Here is a 20,285-nt window from a genome sequence, read left to right on the forward strand (position 1 = left end):
CAGTTTCAGTGGGGGAGAGATTTCACTTACATCATAACTTTGGAGGACATCTAAGAGGAGGAAGTACTGGTTAGTTCGGTAAATACTCATTGTGCCCCTAATATGTGCCAGGCACTGTTCTAGATGCTTGGGGGTATGTTAGTGAACAAAATAAAGATGTCAGTCATTGAGCTTCCGCTCTAGCAAGAAGAAACCGACACCGAGTATCATGAGTACACTTTGTATTATATTAGCACGTGATAAATACTATGGGAAAAAACTAGAACGGGATTGGGAATTAGCAGCGGAGGTGGGTGGGAAGATCCAGCTCCAATGGGGGTTGGCGGGTGGAGAATTCCCGCGCTGCCAGGAGTCCGCTTTTCCCTGTTCGCTCGCGCGCGCTCTCAAAAAACAAACGAAACTAAAACCCAAAAAAAACAAGGATGGAGATATAAATTTCCGCATCATACATTATTTACACAGGGGTAGAAGCGCTTCAGATCCATTTTGGGGATAAAGTGGGGTTCAACACATTGAAAGAGGTCCTAGAGTTTAAATTCTAGGGATGAGGTAACTTCGCCCAGAGAGAAGGGAAAAGCCTTGAGGGTTATGAAGCAGGAAAAGGAGGGGTGTTACTGCTGCACCAGGTGCCCGCTGTCCTCTGCGGTCAGCCGCGCGGAGGATTTTTCCTCCCGTGTTGATGGTTAACGCCGACAACTCGGTGGCGGGGGCCTCCCGGCTTTTAATGGGTCCGCAGCCTCGCGCCGATAGTACAGGAGGGACGCGTCACTGAAGAGCAATTCTGGCCGCAGGACAAACACGACTACATACGTGAAGGGATTGCTGACAAAATCCTCGCGAACTCTCGCCTGCTGGGCTCTCGCTAAAAGCCCACGCACAACGGGGAAACGTTACGACGTCGGGTCTGGGTTCAGGCTCCAACTGCTACATAGGGGAAGCGGAGGAAAAGGCCCACCCCCGTAGAAGCACCAATCCCCCTCTACCGTCCTTTTCTCTTCTCCAATGGGCGTACAGGGTATGGTCGTCACGCCAGCCTCATCCTGCCGCCGATTGGCCAGCGTCTTCCTCGTGTGAGCGGTCCTAGCTAGTCAGAGCCCGTCAGCCAACCCCGTGAGCCCACGAGAAGTGGCGCGAGAGCCAGAGGCCCGTTGAGGTGGGTGGGGGGAGTGGGCGTGGCGCCCGCTTGGGCCCGCCTCTGCTCCGCCCCAGCCGTCTTGCCTCCTGGGTTTAATCCGCGGGTGTCCTGCAGGGGTATACGGGAATTGAGCACCGAGCCCCGGCAGCCGGCCGCCTGCTACCAGCATGGAGTTCGTGAAGTGCTTGGGGCGCCCCGAGGAGTTCTACAACCTCCTGCGCTTCCAGATGGGGGGCCGGCGGAAGATGATACCCCAGATGGACCAGGTGGGACGAGCATCCTTGCATCCTGGCTGGGGCGGGGGGCTGCGCGCGGTCCCCGGGCGTAGAGCCTGGCCTCTAGGCCCCACAATGGAGGGCGAGGGGCGCAGCGAGCGGGTGCCGGAAGCCTCTGGCGCCCTCCTACCCTAGGGGTAGCAGACACCCAACCCTTTTGGCGGCCCCACCCGCCCAGCCTGGTTCCGCTTCCCTTACCCCAAATCCGGGCCAGCTGACCGACGTCCCTTCGGCGAGCCTCCTCTTCCCTTCCTCGCCCTCCCTCACGTGATGGTCTTGATGCTTAAAACGTTTCTGTTCTTTCCAGACATGGGTTGTCAGGTATTTTTTCGTCTGTCCTTCTGTCTTTGAGCATTGATGTTTATCAGTGTCGTAATAGGTGGTTGCAAAATTGAGATCATATGGGTAGATTTAAGTGGGAGAGGATGTGTGAGAGCATATCATGAAGGGTATGAACTATGCAAATATTGCCCCAATACCTTTTCGGGAATGAAACCTTCCTTGCTCATCCTTCAGTTTTTGGTTACACCTCTTCTAAAAGCTTGCCTCACTGTCCTGCAGTCTGATCAATTCCAATTTCTCAGTGCGTCTTCGGTTTTTTTATAACACATATTTACTCTTCCAAGTTCTTATTAGTTACCTGTATTCTGTCGATTAGCAACATTGTTGGTCGCTTGAAGGCCAGACTTGGTTTTATTTACTTACATTTCATCTGCCTCATTCTTGTGTCCTTTGCTAAATGATTGCTTACAGAGTTATCTACTACAACAAGAAAATGATTCTTAAGTGATTATTGAATGAATAGACACATTCAGCCAAGTTCGTGGGTTATATCAAAACTTTTAAATTCTTTTCTCTGATGGGAACATCACAAAGACTATTCTTTGTTTAAATATACTCTTAATTGGTGTCCTTTATTAAACCACTTTAATTTCCCATCAGAAAAAAATTCTGCTCTTTCCCTCATAACTTGGCATCCTTCTCATCTTCAAGGTCTAGCTTCAGTGAGTGCCACATCTATTCACCATTCAGTGGAGATTTTTGGACACCCGTTCCGTGCTAGATGTTATGCTGGTTGGACCGTGGCAGGATGGCATGTATAGACAAATAAGACCTACAAAGAGCTCACCATCTTGTCAAGTCAATAAAACATTACGATTGTTAATAGAAAATTCAGGTAGGCACCATAACAAGTTACCTGTGAAACTCCCTCTGCCATTTTCTCCGGTACTACTTTGTAACAGTCCCATAGTCTTGTATTGTGGTTATTTGTGTATTGGTTTTATGATCCCCAAATCCCTTTTGGATTTAAGATTCTATATTTGATTCTGGATTTTTAAGCTATTTGGATATAGGAATCCTGTTCGATGTCCCTTTAGTGAACTAATGAATAAAAGGTGGGTGCACTACCCTTAAGAAACCTCTAGCTTTTTAAACAAGCGAAACTTAAATAACTGTGGCAGAGTATAGTAAATGCCATAAGGAAATTTCCAGTAGGGAGAGCTCACTGCTGGCTGGAATAGGGGATTCATCTTTTGGGGGATGCCTAAAGGAATTACAACTAAACATTGCTCCTGTGCCTTGCTCAATAGATGTTTAATCAGAGATTTTTTTTTTTTTTTTTGAAGATTTTATTTATTTGACAGAGAGAGATCACAAGTGGGCGGAGAGGCAAGCAGAGAGAGAGAGAGAGAGGAGGAAGCAGGCTCCCTGCAGAGCAGAGAACCCGATGTGGGACTCGATCCCAGGACCCTGAGACCATGACCTGAGCCGAAGGCAGAGGCTTAACCTCTGAGCCACCCAGGTGCCCTAATCAGAGATTCTTACTAAGAGTTTTTGGAGCTTTCTTGAAATTGTTTGCAAATATTTATGTTACTGCACATTTGTGTGTTTTGAGGAGAGAACAGTGTCTACTGTCATCATATTCTTCCAGGGACCTGTGACCTAAAATAGTCACTGCTTTGTAATCCAGTTTGTACAGTCTCCTGAACACCTCTTGCGACAGGTAGTTCACTGCCTCTGGAGACTTGCCCACTCCATCCGCAGACAGTTTTGGATTTTAGAAAGTGTTACCTTACAGTAAGCTGACCTTTTTTCGCTCTGTTCTCCCTCTGGAACCAGAGTCCAATCCTTGTTGTGTAATACAGTACTTGCCATATTTTAAGAGAACTCTCATGTTCTCTCTGAGAATACTGATATTCAAGCCAAATGTTCTATGTTCTTCCTTTAGCTATCATTATCTGTTACTCTTTCCAGATCATTTACCAACCTGGCGTCTCCTTTTAAAGTCTAGTGTTCAAAATAGAATGGTACTCTTTCAGTGTGACCTGGTCATTTCAGAACTTAAAATTTCTTTCTTATGGATGCTGTGTAAAACTGCTTTCACTTTGAAAAGTATATTTTAATTATAAAATATTTCAAGCAAATAGAAAAATAATGAAAATACTCTAACCAATTTGTGTCTGTTTCCAAGATGTATAGTGTTTGCTATATTTGCTTCATCTCTTGTTTTTTCTTAAGAAATAAAATGGCCATGTACAAATAAAGTCCTTCCCCGCCCCCCCCCCCACTACATCGGTGTTCCTTGTCTTTTTTAGGTAGCCTCGTCATGCTGTGGACTTCGAACTGTAGTCAGTCAGATCCCTAATTGCACTTGTTCAGGATGATTTATTCCATTCTGACACCCTGCTGAGAGACTTTTAAAACTTAGATCTTTTACCTTTTAGATAAAGGACATCACAATAATGGCTAACATTTATTGAGCTCTTATCTATGTGCCAAGCACTATTTTACATACTTCCTTGCATCTATTATTTAAATGTCCCAGTAACCTTATAAGGAAGGTACTATAATTTTTAGCATTTTGTAGATTAGAACAGAGGCATAAGGTGGCTAATCAACTGCCTGAGGTCCAGTTATCCTGGGGCAGAGCCTGTCTTTGACCCTGGCTGTCTCACTCCAGAGCTCACTGTCTTACCCCCATCACGCTGCTTGTCATTCAGGTGATGGACCAGACCACACTAAATGAGCACTGTTCAACTTTGACCACTAGACTTTAAAAGGAGAGATGCCAGGTTGGTAAATGATTAAGCAGAGGAGACACATTGAGTAGACGGTTGTCCAGAATCAGCTAAAAATTGAGAACACTTACATGTGATGGACACAGAGTAGAAAATGGCCACCCTGAATATGTTCACAGTCCTATGGAGAATCAGTGTCCCAAGGTCAGATAACCTAGGCAGTGCCAAGTAATCTTTATTTATTTGACACAGAGAGAGAGCGCACGCACAAGTAGGTAGAAGGGCAGGGTGGGTGGGGGAGGAGTGGAGCAGGCTCCCTGCTGAGAGCCTGATGTGGTGCTCAGTCCCAGGACCCTGAGACCATGACCGGAGGGGAAGACAGAGGCTTAACCCACTGAGCCACCCAGGCGCCCCAGTGCCAAGTAATCTTAAGTACACTTTGATTTCAGAAAATTTTAGTGAAATGAGAAATGTCTCCAAGTGAAATGATTTTAGAAAACACAGGAAAAGGGCTTTGTAAGTTATTAGATTTAATTTAGTTGGGGAGCCTCCTCAGTTGAAAAAACTACTGTGGGCCAAGTTACAGAGGACTGAGCATGACTGAGCATGTATGGAGTGAAGAGAAAAGCAACCTGAAATCGAAGAATACAAGCTAGAAGTATGAAGTTCATTGAGGGCATGTGGGAGTCCAAGAGCTGAGGTGTCTAATCAGTGACGCAGGTAAGGGTTAAGAGCAGAACAGTGACTTGATGAAGGCAACATTTTTGGAACACAAATTTGACAAGTGAGTGGGATTAGGAAGAAATTATATTGTAAGACTAATAAAATTAATAATGATAATAACAGTGTCCTAATAATAATAGCATTTATTGAGTTTTTATGTTTACCAGGCCCTATGCTAAGGTCTTCAAGTCTTTTATCTCCAGTGTATCAGTTAACTTTCATTGAATAACAAACCATGCCCAAACTGAGTGACTTAATTCTGGAGATTGGGTTTATAACATTGTGAATGTATTTAACACTGCTGAACTGCACACTTAAAAGTGGTTAAGGTGACAAATTTTATGTTCTGTATATTTTTCCATAATTAAAAAAACAAACAATTCAGTGACTTAAAATACCAACAACTTGAGTTCACAGTTTTCTGGGAGAGCTGGGGAGTTCTAAGGTCTGGGCCAGTTTGGTTGATTTCTTCTGGGCTTGCTCAGCTGGCTGGCCGGGTTGTGGCTGGACAGTCTGGTATTTGGCAGATGGTAGGTTGGAGTGGCGAGGAAAGACTGGTATTTCTGTGTTTCATCATCCACAGGCTAGCCCTGGTATCTTCAAGCCTTTGCATGAGTCACATTTGCTGCTGTCTTATTGGCCAAAAAAAGTCACAAGGGAACCCACATGCAGGGAGGCAGAGAGAGAGAGAGAGAGAGAGAGAGAGAGAGAGAGAGAGACCCCATCCCTTGATGGGAAGAGCCACAAACTTTTGTGCCCCTTTTGTAACTCATCATACTTAGTCAATCTTGACAACAACCCTAAAGTGACAAGCACTATTATTACTCTTCTTTTACAGATTAGCAAACAGTGGCATAAAATAATTAGATAACTTGTTCAGTTAGTGGTTCTAGGATGCCCACTGAGGCTAGTCTGACAACCTCCATGCTCCCTGTTTGGAGGCTGTCTGCAATGAAGAGCTCAGGTTTGACTGGCCCCAGATCACTGATCAGATCCCAGCGCCATCACACGTGCTCCTGGCACATCGCAGATACCCTTTAATTCCTAGTTCCTCTCTTCCCTTCCCAACCTGGTGTATAGTAGCTTCCTTCCTTCTTTCCTTTCTTGAACAAATACGTGACCACCAAATGCATGGCAGATACTGTCCTAGGTGCCGGAGACAAAAGAATGAACAAGATGGTCAAGACCTTGCTTTTATGAACCTTACTTACATTCTAAAGGAAGACAAAGTGGGGGGAAAAAAAAAAAGCAAGTACAGTTGACCCTGGAACAACATGACTTTGAACTGTGTGGATTTACTTACACATGGATTTTTTTCCCACTAAGTACAGTACGGCACTGTAAATGTATTTTCTCTTTTCTTAAGCTTTATTGTAAGAATACATCATTATATAACATACAAAAAACTATGTGTTAATCGACTGTTTATGTTATCCGTAAGGCTTTTGGTCATAGTAGGCTATAAGTAGTTAAGTTTTGGGGGGGTCAAAAATTATATGCAGATTTTTGGCTGTGCAGAGGTCCATGTCCCTTATCCCCACATTGTTCAAGAGTTTACTTGAGTAACGTTTCAGGTGGAGGTAAATACTACAAGGAAAAATAATAGCAGGGCAAAGGATCTGAGTGTCTAAAGTCAGGATACACAATTTGTAGGGTTGTGATTTAGGTCCAGAGACCTGATTTCTCTGACTCATTCTCCTCTCTATAAAATAAGACTGTTGGAGAAAAGGGTAGCATTGGTTACCCCTAGAAACGGAAGACTTTCCACACTATAATCTCTTGATTTTTTTTTTAAGTGAGACTCTTCTAGCTCTAAGATTTGATGAACAGTACAGTACAACATTATTTGTTTTGTTGCTCGCAGTTTTTCTGAGTCCTAAAAACCCTAAGAGCCATTAAAAAACAAAATGGTTGAATAGAGGGAACATAGGTTCACACATTTTCTTTTACTTAACATGATCTTAGTTTCTCTCTCTCCCAATATTTTACTTATTTGAGAGAGTGAGCAGGGGGAGTGGGGGGAAACAGGGAGAAGCAGACTCCCCCTTGAGAAAGGAGCTTGATGCCAGGCTCCATGCAGGACTCGATCCCAGTACCCTGGGATCATGACCTGAGCTGAAGGCAGAGACTTAAAACCAGTTGAGCCACTCAGGTGCCCCCTTAGTTTTGCTCTTATGTAACAAAGAAACTGGGGGGAAATGTGCACTTAGCAGGTATTGATGGCTGACTATTTCTTTCACAGAAGGATTTGGCTGTAGGAATTCAGGGTTCAGTAAACTTGATTTCTACTGAGTTTTTAGGAGCCTATCCATAAATAGGGGCATGCTGCTGTGATCACCCAGATGGCACATCATGGAAAAAGCAGGTGTTTTGTAATCGTGCATTTCTGGCCTCTATTAAGTCTAAATCCTGACTCTTAGCTAAATAACTTTTGGTAACTTAACCTCCAGGTAACAGTTTCTTCATCTATAAAACAGAGATACTGATTGCAGTCCCTGAACCACAATTTTCCAACTCGGAAATGGTCTGAAGATGAGAAATGTTTTCATAAATCTGGCTCAAAGTCATTTGGCAGCAAAACTGCCCCTAACTGAAGTGAATCTGGCTTAGTATAAATATGAGTGTTTTGCTGAGGAAATATTAACAATTAATTATGGGATATTACTCCATAGCAATTGGGGCTGTATATGCATCTTACTGCCTATTTTCTGAAGCACTAAAAATTCTGAATTCTGCTATACATCTGGCCATGAAGTTTGAATGAAAGTGGATATAAGTCTGTAATATCTTCCTTAAAGGATTTTGTAAGGATAAAAAGTAATATTTGTATTGTGCTTGGCATGCAGGAGCTGCCCAGTCAATGGTAGTTCTTAATCTTACCTAAATTTGGTTAAATTTGTGGGGTTTCTCCCCATTCTGAGGAATCTGCATTCAAGTCTGAAGGAGAGCTGTGGGAATGGTTGGTAGCTGTTCACCTGTGGACTTTTCCTGGGAGTCCCAGTCCTGGGAGTTCAGTCTCACACTTCTAGCCACTGCACACTCTTCCTCCAAATGCCTTTCATCCCTGTTTCTCTCTTGCGCGTTCTTGGGAGCGTACTTGACGTACTTGGCGTCAGACAGCTGTGGAAGACAGCAGGAGGCTCCAGAGACAGGCAGCTGTTAGCTCTAGTCTTTTTTCCACCCTCTCCTCCCTGCCAGCCCATGGGAATCAAGCAGTGGAAATTTTCATAGTGAGTCGAGTTCTCCAGTGCTTAATAGTTACAGCTTCCTGTATCTTCTTGGTCATTTGAGGAAATTTTTGTTATGGAGTGAGGAACTGAAGCAAATAGGTGACAGGAAGAATGATGAGGGAAGGAGACTGGGAAGGGGTTTATTGACCTTGCTCACTTTAAGAGTGGAAGAGGTGTGTTGATAAGGAAGGGTAGTGTTCTTTAAGATTGTTGCTCTTCAAAAACCTGTCCAGCTTTTATAGGATCTCATGGTTAGATGTCAGCCCCTAAACCATAAGTTGTAGTTGAGGATTAAAACATTTGGCAGTGCAGTGAAAGGAATCATTGTGGCCTGGTAACAGCAGTTTCTGTGAAGAGCTGCCATAGAGCTCAGTAGTAGCTGTTAATTCTGTTTCTCTGACTTGACTGCAAAGCCTGAAGCCTGGCCTCTCTATACTTGAGAGGGAAGGAGTTGGTGAATGGTTTTAAACACTCTCAGTGGGGGTGGGGGTGGGGCGCCTGGGTGGCTCCGTTGGTTAACCTCCTGCCTTGGGCTCAGGTCATGATCCTAGGCCCACACCGAGGCTCCTGGCTCAGTGGGAGTCTGTTTCTCCCTCTCCCTCAGCCATTCCCCCTACCTGTGCACCCTCTCTCTGTCAAATAAATAAAGAGAATCTTTTTAAAATAAATATATAAATATTCTGAACATATTCATTTATTCATCAAACCTTCACTGAGTATATTTGTATGCCAGACACTGCATGAAATGATTTTACTAAATATGGTGCCCAGTAAACACTAATTTTTATTAATCATTTTTTATTGAACATGGCAAGAAAATGAAATTCTCATGATTATGTAATTTTTTTAAGCTTTACTCTTGTTAATATGATATGCATCCATGATAGGAATTGAGGAAATAATACACATAAAAAAGAACATGGGCCCGCTAGGGTTCAGGATTCACTGTTAACATTCCAAAGTGACTGCAGTATTTCCCACCAGTGGATATGCCATTAGGTATATTTTTAACCACTCCCCTGTTAGATATTTCAAATGTTTTCTTTTTCTTAAAAAGAGAGAGGGGGAGACCAGGGGTTGGTGGGATACACAAGAACTCTGTACTTTGCATTCAGTTTTCCTCTGAACCTAAAACAGCTCTAAAATTAAAGTCTGTATAAAATACACAGCAATTCTTTCAGCTATGCTTGCTTTGAAACTATGGCTTTTTTTTTTCCTGGAAAAAATGATTCTTGTTGGGGGCGCCTGGGTGGCTCAGTGGGTTAAAGCCTCTGCCTTTGGCTCAGGTCATGGTCTTGGGGTCCTGGGATCCAGCTCCACATTGGGCTCTCTGCTCATCAAGGAGCCTGCTTCCTTATCTCTGCCTGCCATTCTGCCTACTTGTGATCTGTCAAATAAATAAATAAATAAATAAATCTTAAAAAACAAAACAAAAAACGATTCTTGTTTTCCTTAGGGAAGAGTGAAGTTCAGGAAGCAGCTTATTACAGCTTACTAATTTGAAAGAGAAAGAGGATCAGAAATCTTAAAAGTAATATCTTTCCAGAGCATAGAAGAAGTGAGGAAAAAAAAAAAAAAGCCAGAGGTGGACGGTAGTTAAAGCAGTAAAAACAGTTTCTTCAGAATAGTTATTGCAATGACTCAGTATAGAAAAGAGAAGAAAAGAGACCTCAGTATAGAACTGGGCTCTGTTCTGGGCGCCTGGGTGGCTCAATGGGTTAAAGCCTCTGTCTTCCGTTCAGGTCATGATCCCGGGGTCTTGGGATCGAGCCCCGCATCTGGCTCTTTCCTGGGCAGGGAGTCTCTTTCCTCCTCTCTCTCTGCCTACTTGTGATCTCTGTCTGTCAAATAAATAAATAAATCTTAAAAAAAAAAAAAAAAAAAAAAAGAACTGGGCTCAATTCTGAATACAACAAGGAAAAGTGGGGATTTCTAGCCAAGGAGCAGAGTGGAGGGATCGGTGGATGGAAAAGATGAAGATGGAACATCTGGGGTGAGGGACGTTCTCACCACACGACCTAACCTAGTGGGATTCTTCCCAGAGGAAGACCAGGGTGATGAGATGATGGGGACTGAGGAACCCTGCCGGTCGTTCGGGGTGATCAGTAGCAGGATTCTTGCTAAAATTGAGCCATGCAGGGATAGACACAGAAGTACAAGAGTGGAGGGTTCAGAGGAGCCCGACTCCAGTTTGGTGAAGGCACCAGGAGGCAGAGCCAGTTTCTCAGAGTGGACTGGGCTTCGGCAGCTGTCCATGGGGTCCAGGGACAAGGGGAAGACTTGGAGGGAGGCACAGGTGGTGAAGGGATGGCAAGCGGGGGGGGGGGGGGGGGGCGGGGTGGGGGGCCGCGGCCCCGGGGGGGGGGGGGCCGGCCAGCCACAGGCTTGTTGGGGTGGAGGGAGAGCCCGCCCCGCCCCACTGGGCGCCTCCCAGCCCCGCTCGGGTCTGTGGAGGGAAAACTCTGCTCGGGCCCCACGATTCCCATGGCCGTGGCTGCCTGCGGCACCAAGGCCATGTCCCTGTTCAAGCGGACCTTTGTGCTGAGTCCTGCCGCGGCGCCCCGGGGCACAGGCACGGGCGCCGGCTCCCCGCCGCGCGGCTGCCCCTTGTCTCCCGCCGCCTGGCCCTCCAAGGACTGGCCGCGGGGGGAGGGCGTCTGCGGCCGGCTGCGCACCCCGCCGTCAGCCTGCCGCTGGCCCCAGTCCCACTCCTGCTCCTCCGCATCTCCCACCTCAGTGTGTCTTCTCTGTCCCCAGGACTCAATGAGCAGCAGCTTGAAAACTTGCTACAAGTATCTCAATCAGACCAGTCGCAGTTTTTCAGCTGTCATCCAGGGGCTGGATGGGGAAATGCGGTGAGTGGCCAGACAGCTCCTTTTCACGTGGGGGAGGAGAGCTTTTCCTGGGGACCTTGAGCTAGTCCGGGACGTTGAGCCACTCAAGGCTACTTTCTGACAGTCCCTAGCGTTGTAGTGTCCGCTTGTGGCTCATCTAGAGTGTGCCCCACCAGAGTGAAGGAAATGTGGTTGGAAAGCCCATGTATTTACTTTAGAATGCCCTTCCAGGCACTTCGCCATCTAATAGTGTCCCTGTGGGCCCAGCTCTTTCAGGGAAGCGGGGAGGAAGCGGGGTGGGGGATGGTGGTGTTTATTGACTCTTTTTTAGTCCTGGCAGCTGAACTCTGAGTTCTCTGAGTAGGTCATGAATTTTTCTTGGCTTAAGTATGCTACTTTGTAATTCTAGTATATGGGGTTAATTCTAATAGAGTTGCTTTTTTTTTGTTGTTTTAAGTTTTATTCAAGCAATCTCTATACCCCACCTGGTGCTCAAATTTAGGACTCCTGTGACTGAACCAGCCCAAGTTGCTTATGGGCAGATTGCCTGCATGAACCTGGACCAGTGGCCTTTGTGTGTGATAGTAATTATACTGAGAAGTTATTGTGTTTTTTTACTTTATTTTTTATTGGTAAAAATACTAGTTCTATGTAAACACTTGGCCTGTTGATCTTTGTACAGTTGTTCTACGTTCGTTAAATGTAACTCATTCTGGGAGTAGTTGTGACATCCAGCCGGCAGGATTTTTGTTTTGTTTTTTATAACGGACTGAAGTCTGTTGCTCCCACCTAAGAAAGGAAAACTAAGATGTCTTGTTGTATACAAAAAGCTTTGGCTATCCTTTCATAGTTCTTTAGAGGTAGGGTCCTAGTAGGGTTTGCATAAATGACATGTTATTTTGAAATAAATATCTTGGAATGTTTGTCCTGTTATATTAATAGTTCCTCCATTTTCACAGCCATGCGGTATGCATATTTTATCTGGTCCTCCGAGCCCTGGACACTCTGGAAGATGACATGACCATCAGTATAGAAAAAAAGGTTCCACTGCTACACAACTTTCACTCTTACCTTTATGAACCAGACTGGCGGTATATGGAGAGCAAGGAGAAGGATCGACAAGTGCTAGAGGACTTCCCAACGGTAGCGGAATTACAAATCTCTTCTGCCTATGGTTGTGTGTATAACTGATGATGTAATTGTCAGCCAGCCCTCATCCCTGTAGAGAACTGTAAAATTGGCAGTGTGAGGGTAGTGTAATCTAATGTGATGGGTAAGAACTCTGAAGCTACGCTGCCTGGGTTGGAATCCCACCCCTTCCCCTTATTAACTGGTGTGGAGTGATGCAGCCTGTATAAACCTCAGTTTCTCCATCTATAGTGATAATAATAGTACCCACCTCGTAGTACTGTTGTGAGGTTTGAAAGAGTCAAGACAGGTTAGAATGGTATTAACTGCTATTACTGTTACCAGTATGTTGCCTATAAGTCCAGTGTTTCTTCCTTTGGAAAGATACATTTCTCTCTTTTTTTTTTAAGATTTTATTTATTGAGGCGCCTGGGTGGCTCAGTGGGTTAAAGCCTCTGCTTTCAGCTCAGGTCATGATCCCAGGGTCCTGGGATCGAGCCCCACATCGAGCTCTCTGCTCCGCGGAGAGCCTGCTTCCTCCTCTCTCTCCCTGCCTGCCTCTCTGCCTACTTGTGATCTCTGTCAAATAAGTAAATAAAACCTTTAAAAAAATTTTTTTATTTATTTATTTGACAGAGATCACAAGTAGGCAGAGAGGCAGGCAGAGAGAGGGGGGAAGCAGGCTCCCTACTGAGCAGAGAGCCCGATGCGGGGCTCGATCCCAGGACCCTGAGATCATGACCTGAGCCGAAGGCAGTGGCTTAACCCACTGAGCCACCCAGGTGCCCCTAAATAAGTTCTTCTTTCATATCACATAAATAAAAGGTTGATTTAGTGAAGTCTCATGTTCTCTAACAGACCAAAGAAGCCCTTCCTTTTGTACACAGTTGCCAGAATTTGGGAGGAAGAATTGTCCTCTTGTGGCTGTTGCTACTGAAACAGATCTATATTCCTGAGTGGGGAGGGCTGTAATCCACCCCATACAAAAGAATGTTTGAGAGACTCCTTTGGAGGAAGGGTTATTTCAGATTACTGAGAGCATGTCTTTGGTGTCAAAGACAAAAATGAAAGACAATAAAGTTCAAACCAGAAGAAAAGAAATCTGTGAGAAGTAATTACATGGAGCTGATCCAGTACAATACAATAGAAAACAAGAAAAAGGAAAAAAGAACCTGTGAAGAATAATTAGGTAGAGAGTGAGAGCACTCACCTAGAGAAGGTACCAGTGATTTGGCTCTCCTAGAACACCTCTCACGACCTGAGCTGAAGACAGATGCATAACTGACTGAGCCACCCAGGTGTCCTGATGTGTATTCTCACTTAAAAAAGTTATGTTCTAGCTATTCTAGCTAAAGCCTCAAAAAAAAAAAAAAAAAGAAAAAAAAGAAAACACAAAAAACCTTCCACACTATTTTCAAATTGAGTAGATTCATAACAATTAAATAATTTCTAGTTGTGGGATAAATGTCATAGGTATTTGAAAAATCAAGGCAGCCCTACCTACTCAGCAAAAATGAAAGAATATGAAAATGTGTGAATGTCAGAATAATTTGGGGGGATATAGCGAGTAAATGTTTAGATAATATTTCAGTATGCTTAGAAAACCAAAGTTGTCTTTATAAATATTGTATTCCAATGAGAAAACAACAGTTTGTTCAAGCAAATTTCAACATTAAATCTATCCTTTCCTATGTTGGGTAGTGGGGTGAGAGAACAGAGCCTCCCCTGTGGAGAGCAGAAACTCGCTCTGCCAGAATAGAAGGGAGCAGAGTGCACAGGCCAGGCATCACCATTTTGCTGGTGTTGACTTTTTATATCCTTAAGAACGTGAAATATACGAAGCTATGTGTTGGTGAGGATGGAACTTCAAATCAGAGGTCCTTTCAGCCTGTCATTCCTATTGAGATAGGGATATATGGAAAATCGTAGTGTCTTATTTTCATTGGGAAAGTTTTGCGCACCTGCTAATCTATCCCAGCATCTCCTTGAGACAAGATGCACAATTTGAAGGGTAAAGCAGTGTCCTTGGGTTATGCGCGCCATCAGTTTCGGGTGAGGTCCTAGGGCAGAACAATTAATTTGGCCTCACTCACACAGTACTGCTCTTAGACTGAGGGAAGAAGGGCCCGCCCCTCCCAGCCCCTCACTTTAGAAGGCCCCACTCAAAGGGGTGAGGGTTCCCCAGTGCCATGGGAGTGTGCCTACCCAGATCTTATGCAGCTTGCCTTCTAGATTATATTCCAGGTATGTGGAATTCCTTGCCCTTAACTCCCTGAGCCTTCTTTTCAGGTTTGCAGTCTGTTTCCTCAGGCCTGTCTTCTCCAGGGTGAACCGTGCGCCAGTGACTCTGCCCCTAGGCCTTCTGGGTGCTAGACAGAGTTGGGAGTGGGAGGGCCAGGCTGCAGACCAAAAGCTGGGGATTGCCAGTGTCTGCTCTGCTGCCTTTTGGAATAGAGCCCTGAGGGAGATTTAAACTCGTACCTGAGTCCTTCAGGTTGTGGTGAAGGCCTTTGTAAAAGCAAGAGAATAGCACATACTGTTTAACAGGTTACTAGTGTGACTGATAATTTCAAGATTTTGAGCCAGTATGGTGTGTGCACCTCCTTTTGTGCTCTTGTCCCAGGTCCCACAGACTTTAGGCATAAGCCTAGACAGAGTGTTCTCACCAAGTGAGCCTCTCCCCAGTGTGTGTGCATTGAGATTGAACCTGGTGTTTTATGCTTTGTGGTCATTAGTTAGTATCATTTGAAGCCAGGCTTTCTAGAACTTTCGCTGTATATTATGGATTAGAGCTTATCTTTTTCGCCTGGTACTAGTGGAAACTAGTAGTCTTTGAGACCTACCCCAAACACAACTTAAAGAATAGCATAGGGTTATTTTTAAATGCTAATATTGGTAATAACATATATTTATTGAGCTATGAATTAGTTATGAAATATATTTCAATGTTCATTCAATGTTTGTATTTTATGGTAATGTAATTTTAACATTTAGCCTTATAGTAGGGGAGACACTATAACTTCCTGATAGAAATTTAGAAATCGATGATAAAAATGGTGGCTCATCTCCTCCGTAGAATGTAAACTGTACCAAGTTTAAGTTTCTGTTCCTTTCCAGGCTGTGTATCCCCAGTGCCTAGAACAAAGCTTGTTACATAGGAAGTACTTGGTGCATGTTTGAAGGAATGAGTCTTCCCTATCATGAGGTTTGTCTAAAATGGGGCATTCTTCCTAAAATTCTTATGTTTATGTCCACTTTATGTTGAAACACCTCATTTATTATCTATTAGAAAGATGAGTGTAGAGTGAGACTTTGATTTTCTTTAGAAACTTTAGCAGTTTTTAGACCCTTTTATTTTAACAATTATAACATTTCTGAGCTTATTACGCAATATGTAGAAAACTAGCATGACCTGGTGTTAGGCTTATAGATGACTCATCTGGGAGTCTTAATGAGTTCTACTGTTATTTTATCTTACAATCTGTGTGTACCATGTTCCCAGTGTAAATACATATTTCATATTTTTTCTTTCTTTTTTTTTTTTTGTGTGTGTGATTTCCATTTCCAGATCTCCCTCGAGTTTAGAAATTTGGCTGAGAAGTATCAAACAGTGATTGTTGACATTTGCCAGAAAATGGGATTTGGGATGGCGGAGTTTTTGGATAAACAAGTAACCTCTGAACAGGAGTGGGACAAGGTCAGTGTTTAAAAGCTGTGTTGGTATGTGGCACATAGAACAGAGCTGGCAGTACGTGCTATGAAGTTCAGAGTGAGGAAGAAAGTTGTCTTACCAGTTCCAAGTTTTCTGGTTTTACAGCCCACCTGTGTAGCTTGAATGTCTCATCATAAACACTTAATAAAGGGGCTTAGAGTTGAATACTTGAAATAATTCATGCCCTAGGGAGTTTGCCATTAAGTTAGGCCAAAGTGAATTTAACCTGTCCCAGAGGTACAAACATTAAGCTTCTAGAAGTGCCTCTGACTTGCTGTGAAATTTTAGATAAATGGCCAAATTACTTAATGTAATATAGAGATAGCCGAGGTTTTCAAATCTTCAAAAATGTGGTTTTGCTTATTTGCTTTCTTCCATCACTGAGTATGTGTTTATGTGGACACACCTTAGCATCTGAATCAGTTTCCAGTTCGATCTTAGCGCAAGATGACTTTTAAACTCTGTGCCAGCCTGACCCCATTTGTTGAGAAGTAGGTACCACTTAAACTGTTAAATTATATGTGTGTTTCCTTTGCAACTTTTTGAGTATCCAGAGGTACTGACTTAGGATCATGGGTGTGTTGTGCTGAGGAGTGAGTAACTCTCCAATACCATACTGCTTCCTTTCCCGTCATCTCCTTACAGAATTAACACAATGGGAGAAGTTCCAAGTTTCTCAGCCTCCCTCCCCCAGTTCATATGGCAGTTAGAAACGAATATGTGTGGGGATTAGCGTGGGAGACCCCACATGGGTGAGGTGGTCTTCCTCGGGAGGCAGGGTAGCTGGAAAGGGCAATGAGAGCAGATGATGTGGCAGATAAAATTATGATGACTTTTATTTGGCCTGAGTTTACTCCTGAGCAGCCCCTGCGTAGGATATGGCCAGGGTAGGAGTTAGGGGACAGGGAGAAAGTGCCTGTCTAGACAAAGTGACCTAATTGACCATGGGGACTAAACTAAGCATCAAAATACTGGATAGGAAGGAGGGTTGTTGCCCGTTTTCCGTAGGAAGGATGTTTGGGAGACTTCTTCATCTCCCCAGTGGAAGCAAAGACATTTTAAACATCTGAACTATGTGTGTATTTTGTATCTTTAATAGTGTTTAAGTTAGGATCTCAGAAGAGAGGTGACTACATGCATACTCCCTGGGTGAATATAGGTTCAAAGTCTGGCCTCTTAATCCTTCAGTCCTCAAAATTTGCCGGCAACATCTTTGTGGCTGCTGGATTATGCTCTCCAAGTTAGCATGAGTGATGCTGCTGCTGGAATTACCCATTTATGAAATTAAAGTTAAAGCTGAAACTTCTCCGGGCCAGGAATCAGCACTGGTTAGCTGCGTGGTGACTCTCTTTTCTGCTCTGCAGACCTCTTAGGAAGACCCAGTGACAGTTTGTTGAGTATAATTTCTGATGAGATGAAATTCAGTACTTTGAGTGATTCTCCCCCCCCCCCCCTTCAACTTTGGAGGAAGAGGACTACTTCCAGTCTAGGAATATTTCTATCCAAAGAACTGTTATCTTAAAATCTCCTTTTCCTAGGGCAGTGCCAAGGACGTACTGATGTTTTTAAATTTCTAGTAATTCTTTTTAAGTTTCTTTTAGCTGTCCACAGCTCATTTCTCTATTTTAGCCTATCTTTACTCTTTCCAGAGTCTTCCATTCTTAGACCACATTTTGAGTGCTTTCTCTTTGCCGTTTCATTGTGCCCTTTGATTAGTCTGGCTTTGTGTTTCTTTCATCCAGAGGCCCTCCTTGGGTCTTTCCCGAACATTCACCCTTGCTGTTGTCCCCCCCAGAGCGTACCTTCATTAACTGCTCTCTACCTCTTACAGTGTGTAATGGACATTCATTTCATAAGAGTATTGCATTAAGTTGTCTTGGAATATTCTTTTTAAGAGAGGAGAGCTTTGGCAAACTACTTTTACAGGAAAAAAACTTCTTTGATAATCAAGAATGATGTTTACCAAGATCTCTTTGGAGAAAAGGCAGTTTCAGCAAAGTTGTTAGAACCCGCCTTGTAAGCCAGACCACCTGGCTTTGAGTCCCTCGCCTCTAACTTCCAGATGAGTGATCTTGGGTAATTAATTGACTGAACTCTGTCTGCCCCAGTTTGCACTTCTGTAAAATGGTGGTAGTAATAATACGTGCCTCATAAAGGTGTTTGTGAGGACTGAATATGCAGAGTGCTTTGAACAGTGGCAAGAACAGAGCTGTGGTACTTTGTCCTTCTATGTAATGAAGGTTTTGAGACATGGCAAGATCTTGAAGTGTCTTCGAGACCAAGCTCCACTTACTATTCTAGTTTCTATTAGAATATTCCTTATTCCCTCATTGCCTTCACCCTCAATTTTAGATATTAAAAAGCTTACTGTACTAGTTTATTTTTTCAATGACCTTTTATTCTAGGAGTAGTGCATGTCCACAGTAGAAATATGGAAAAGCAGGTGAAAAAATAAAGCCATCACACCAGCCAGAGATCAGAGGTCACTTTGGTTAAATCTTTTGTGCACGTGTTTTTTATTCCTCACATGTACATAGTGCATATTTGTGTTTTTTAATCAAAATCTGATCTTGTACATTCTGTTTGGAACCTGTTTTGGGATTTTGTTATCTTTTTTTGGCTTTTGGGATCTTTTTTATAGGCAATTATCTCGGATGTTTCCATTGTAGTAAGTACTTCATTGTTTCTTACAGTACTGTCACTGTGTCGCCGGGCTGGTGGGAATTGGCCTTTCCCGTCTGTTCTCACTCTCAGAGTTAGAAGACCCCTTAGTTGGTGAAGACACAGAACGTGCCAATTCTATGGGCCTGTTTCTGCAGAAAACAAACATCATTCGTGATTATCTGGAAGACCATCGAGAAGGCAGAGAGTTTTGGCCTCAAGAGGTAACAGATGTAGGAGATTTGAGAAAAATAATTTTAAGTACTTTCTGAGAACAAAACAAAACAAATCTTTTGGTTGCAAATGATAAAAATGTGAACAAACTACCTTAGACAATGTAAGAGAATATATGAAACAGGTTAGGATTTAGTTTGCTTCAGAGTAGACTGGCTAAATCCTGGGGTTCAGACTATGTATAGTAATGCGCACACACACACACACACACACACACACACACACACACACACACGCTCACATGCTCACACAGAGGCTTTATCCCCGTTCTTTCTATCTCTTGAATAGGCTTTCTCCAAGTGGTGGATATAACGATTCATGACTCACAATCTACTAACTTAATAAAGAAGTTCTTAGGAAGGCCCAGTTGATGAGACATGGATCCTGTGCCCAACCCATAATCAGTTACCATGTAGCCAGAGGGCTGAGTACTCTGGCCAGACCTGGGTTATATCTTCCCAACACACAGAATGGATTCCACCCTACCCCCAACCCCTGTCAAAAAGGGATTCTGTGGCAAGAAGGAGGAAGACCATAGAGAGGGAGAGGCAAAAACTACAGAATGTTCATTATAAGAGAAGAGTTGATCTTTGACTTAATTTTAAAAAAACAGGTAGTCAAGGAAAGCCTTGGAGGTTGGCTTTATTCAGAAGGACAGCTAGAAAGTATTAGGACTGTGTCCTGATTTTACTCCAGTATTTGTCTATTGCTTTCCATAAAATGATTTCCTAAAAGCAAGGGCTTTTAATTTTTTAATTTTTTTATTATGTAAATATTTTATTTATTTGAGAGACAGAACGTGAACAGGGGAAGGGGCAGAGGCAGAGGGAGAAGCAGACTCCCCGCTGAGCAGGGAGCACCTCCATCCCAGGACCCTAAGATCATGCATGGCCTGAGCTGAAGTCAGTCACTTAACTGACTGAGCCACCCAGGCACCCCAACCAAATGATTTTTTTTTTTTTAATAAACATATAATATATTTTTATCCCCAGGGGTAAGGTCTGTGAATTGCCAGGTTTACACACTTCACAGCACTCACCATAGCACATACCCTCCCCACCAACCAAATGATTTTAAAGTGAAAAAAAGGCAAGTGACAAAGTAGGGAAAATATTTGCAACTTAAACAGCAAATATGGGACTGCTATTCCTAATATAAAAACTGCTAAAAGTTAAGACCAGCTACCTTATAGAAAACTGGGTAAAGAGATAACAGGTTATTCACAGAAAGAAGTATTTTTTTTTTTTGTTTTTTTTTGAAAGAAAGATCCTTAAACAGCTGAAAAGATGATCAGTCCCACACCCAATAAGAAAAATTCACATTAAAACGACCC

The 20,285-nt window shown here is 43.4% G+C and overlaps 1 protein-coding gene across 3 annotated transcripts in view; it reads left to right on the plus strand.

Annotated features, from left to right (window-relative positions):
- The first annotated feature begins 1,219 nt into the window (after positions 1-1,219).
- Positions 1,220-20,285, plus strand: part of LOC111156663 (farnesyl-diphosphate farnesyltransferase 1) — a 31,746-nt gene continuing 12,680 nt past the window's right edge. Inside the window, exons 1-6 of one of the 3 annotated variants that reach the window (XM_022517708.1) lie at positions 1,352-1,401; positions 2,404-2,587; positions 11,141-11,238; positions 12,177-12,360; positions 15,914-16,042; positions 18,751-18,942. In XM_022517708.1, coding sequence (XP_022373416.1) covers positions 11,147-11,238; positions 12,177-12,360; positions 15,914-16,042; positions 18,751-18,942 — 597 coding nt within the window. In that variant the 5' untranslated portion in view covers positions 1,352-1,401; positions 2,404-2,587; positions 11,141-11,146. Of the gene's footprint in view, positions 1,402-2,403; positions 2,588-10,867; positions 11,239-12,176; positions 12,361-15,913; positions 16,043-18,750; positions 18,943-20,285 lie in introns of those variants that run through there. The other 2 variants (XM_022517703.1, XM_022517701.1) reach the window with 2 other exon arrangements.

The sequence above is a fragment of the Enhydra lutris genome, unplaced genomic scaffold, assembly GCF_002288905.1.
Source record: "Enhydra lutris kenyoni isolate GAN:26980312 unplaced genomic scaffold, ASM228890v2 scaffoldscaffold3, whole genome shotgun sequence".
Taxonomy (NCBI): domain Eukaryota; kingdom Metazoa; phylum Chordata; class Mammalia; order Carnivora; family Mustelidae; genus Enhydra; species Enhydra lutris.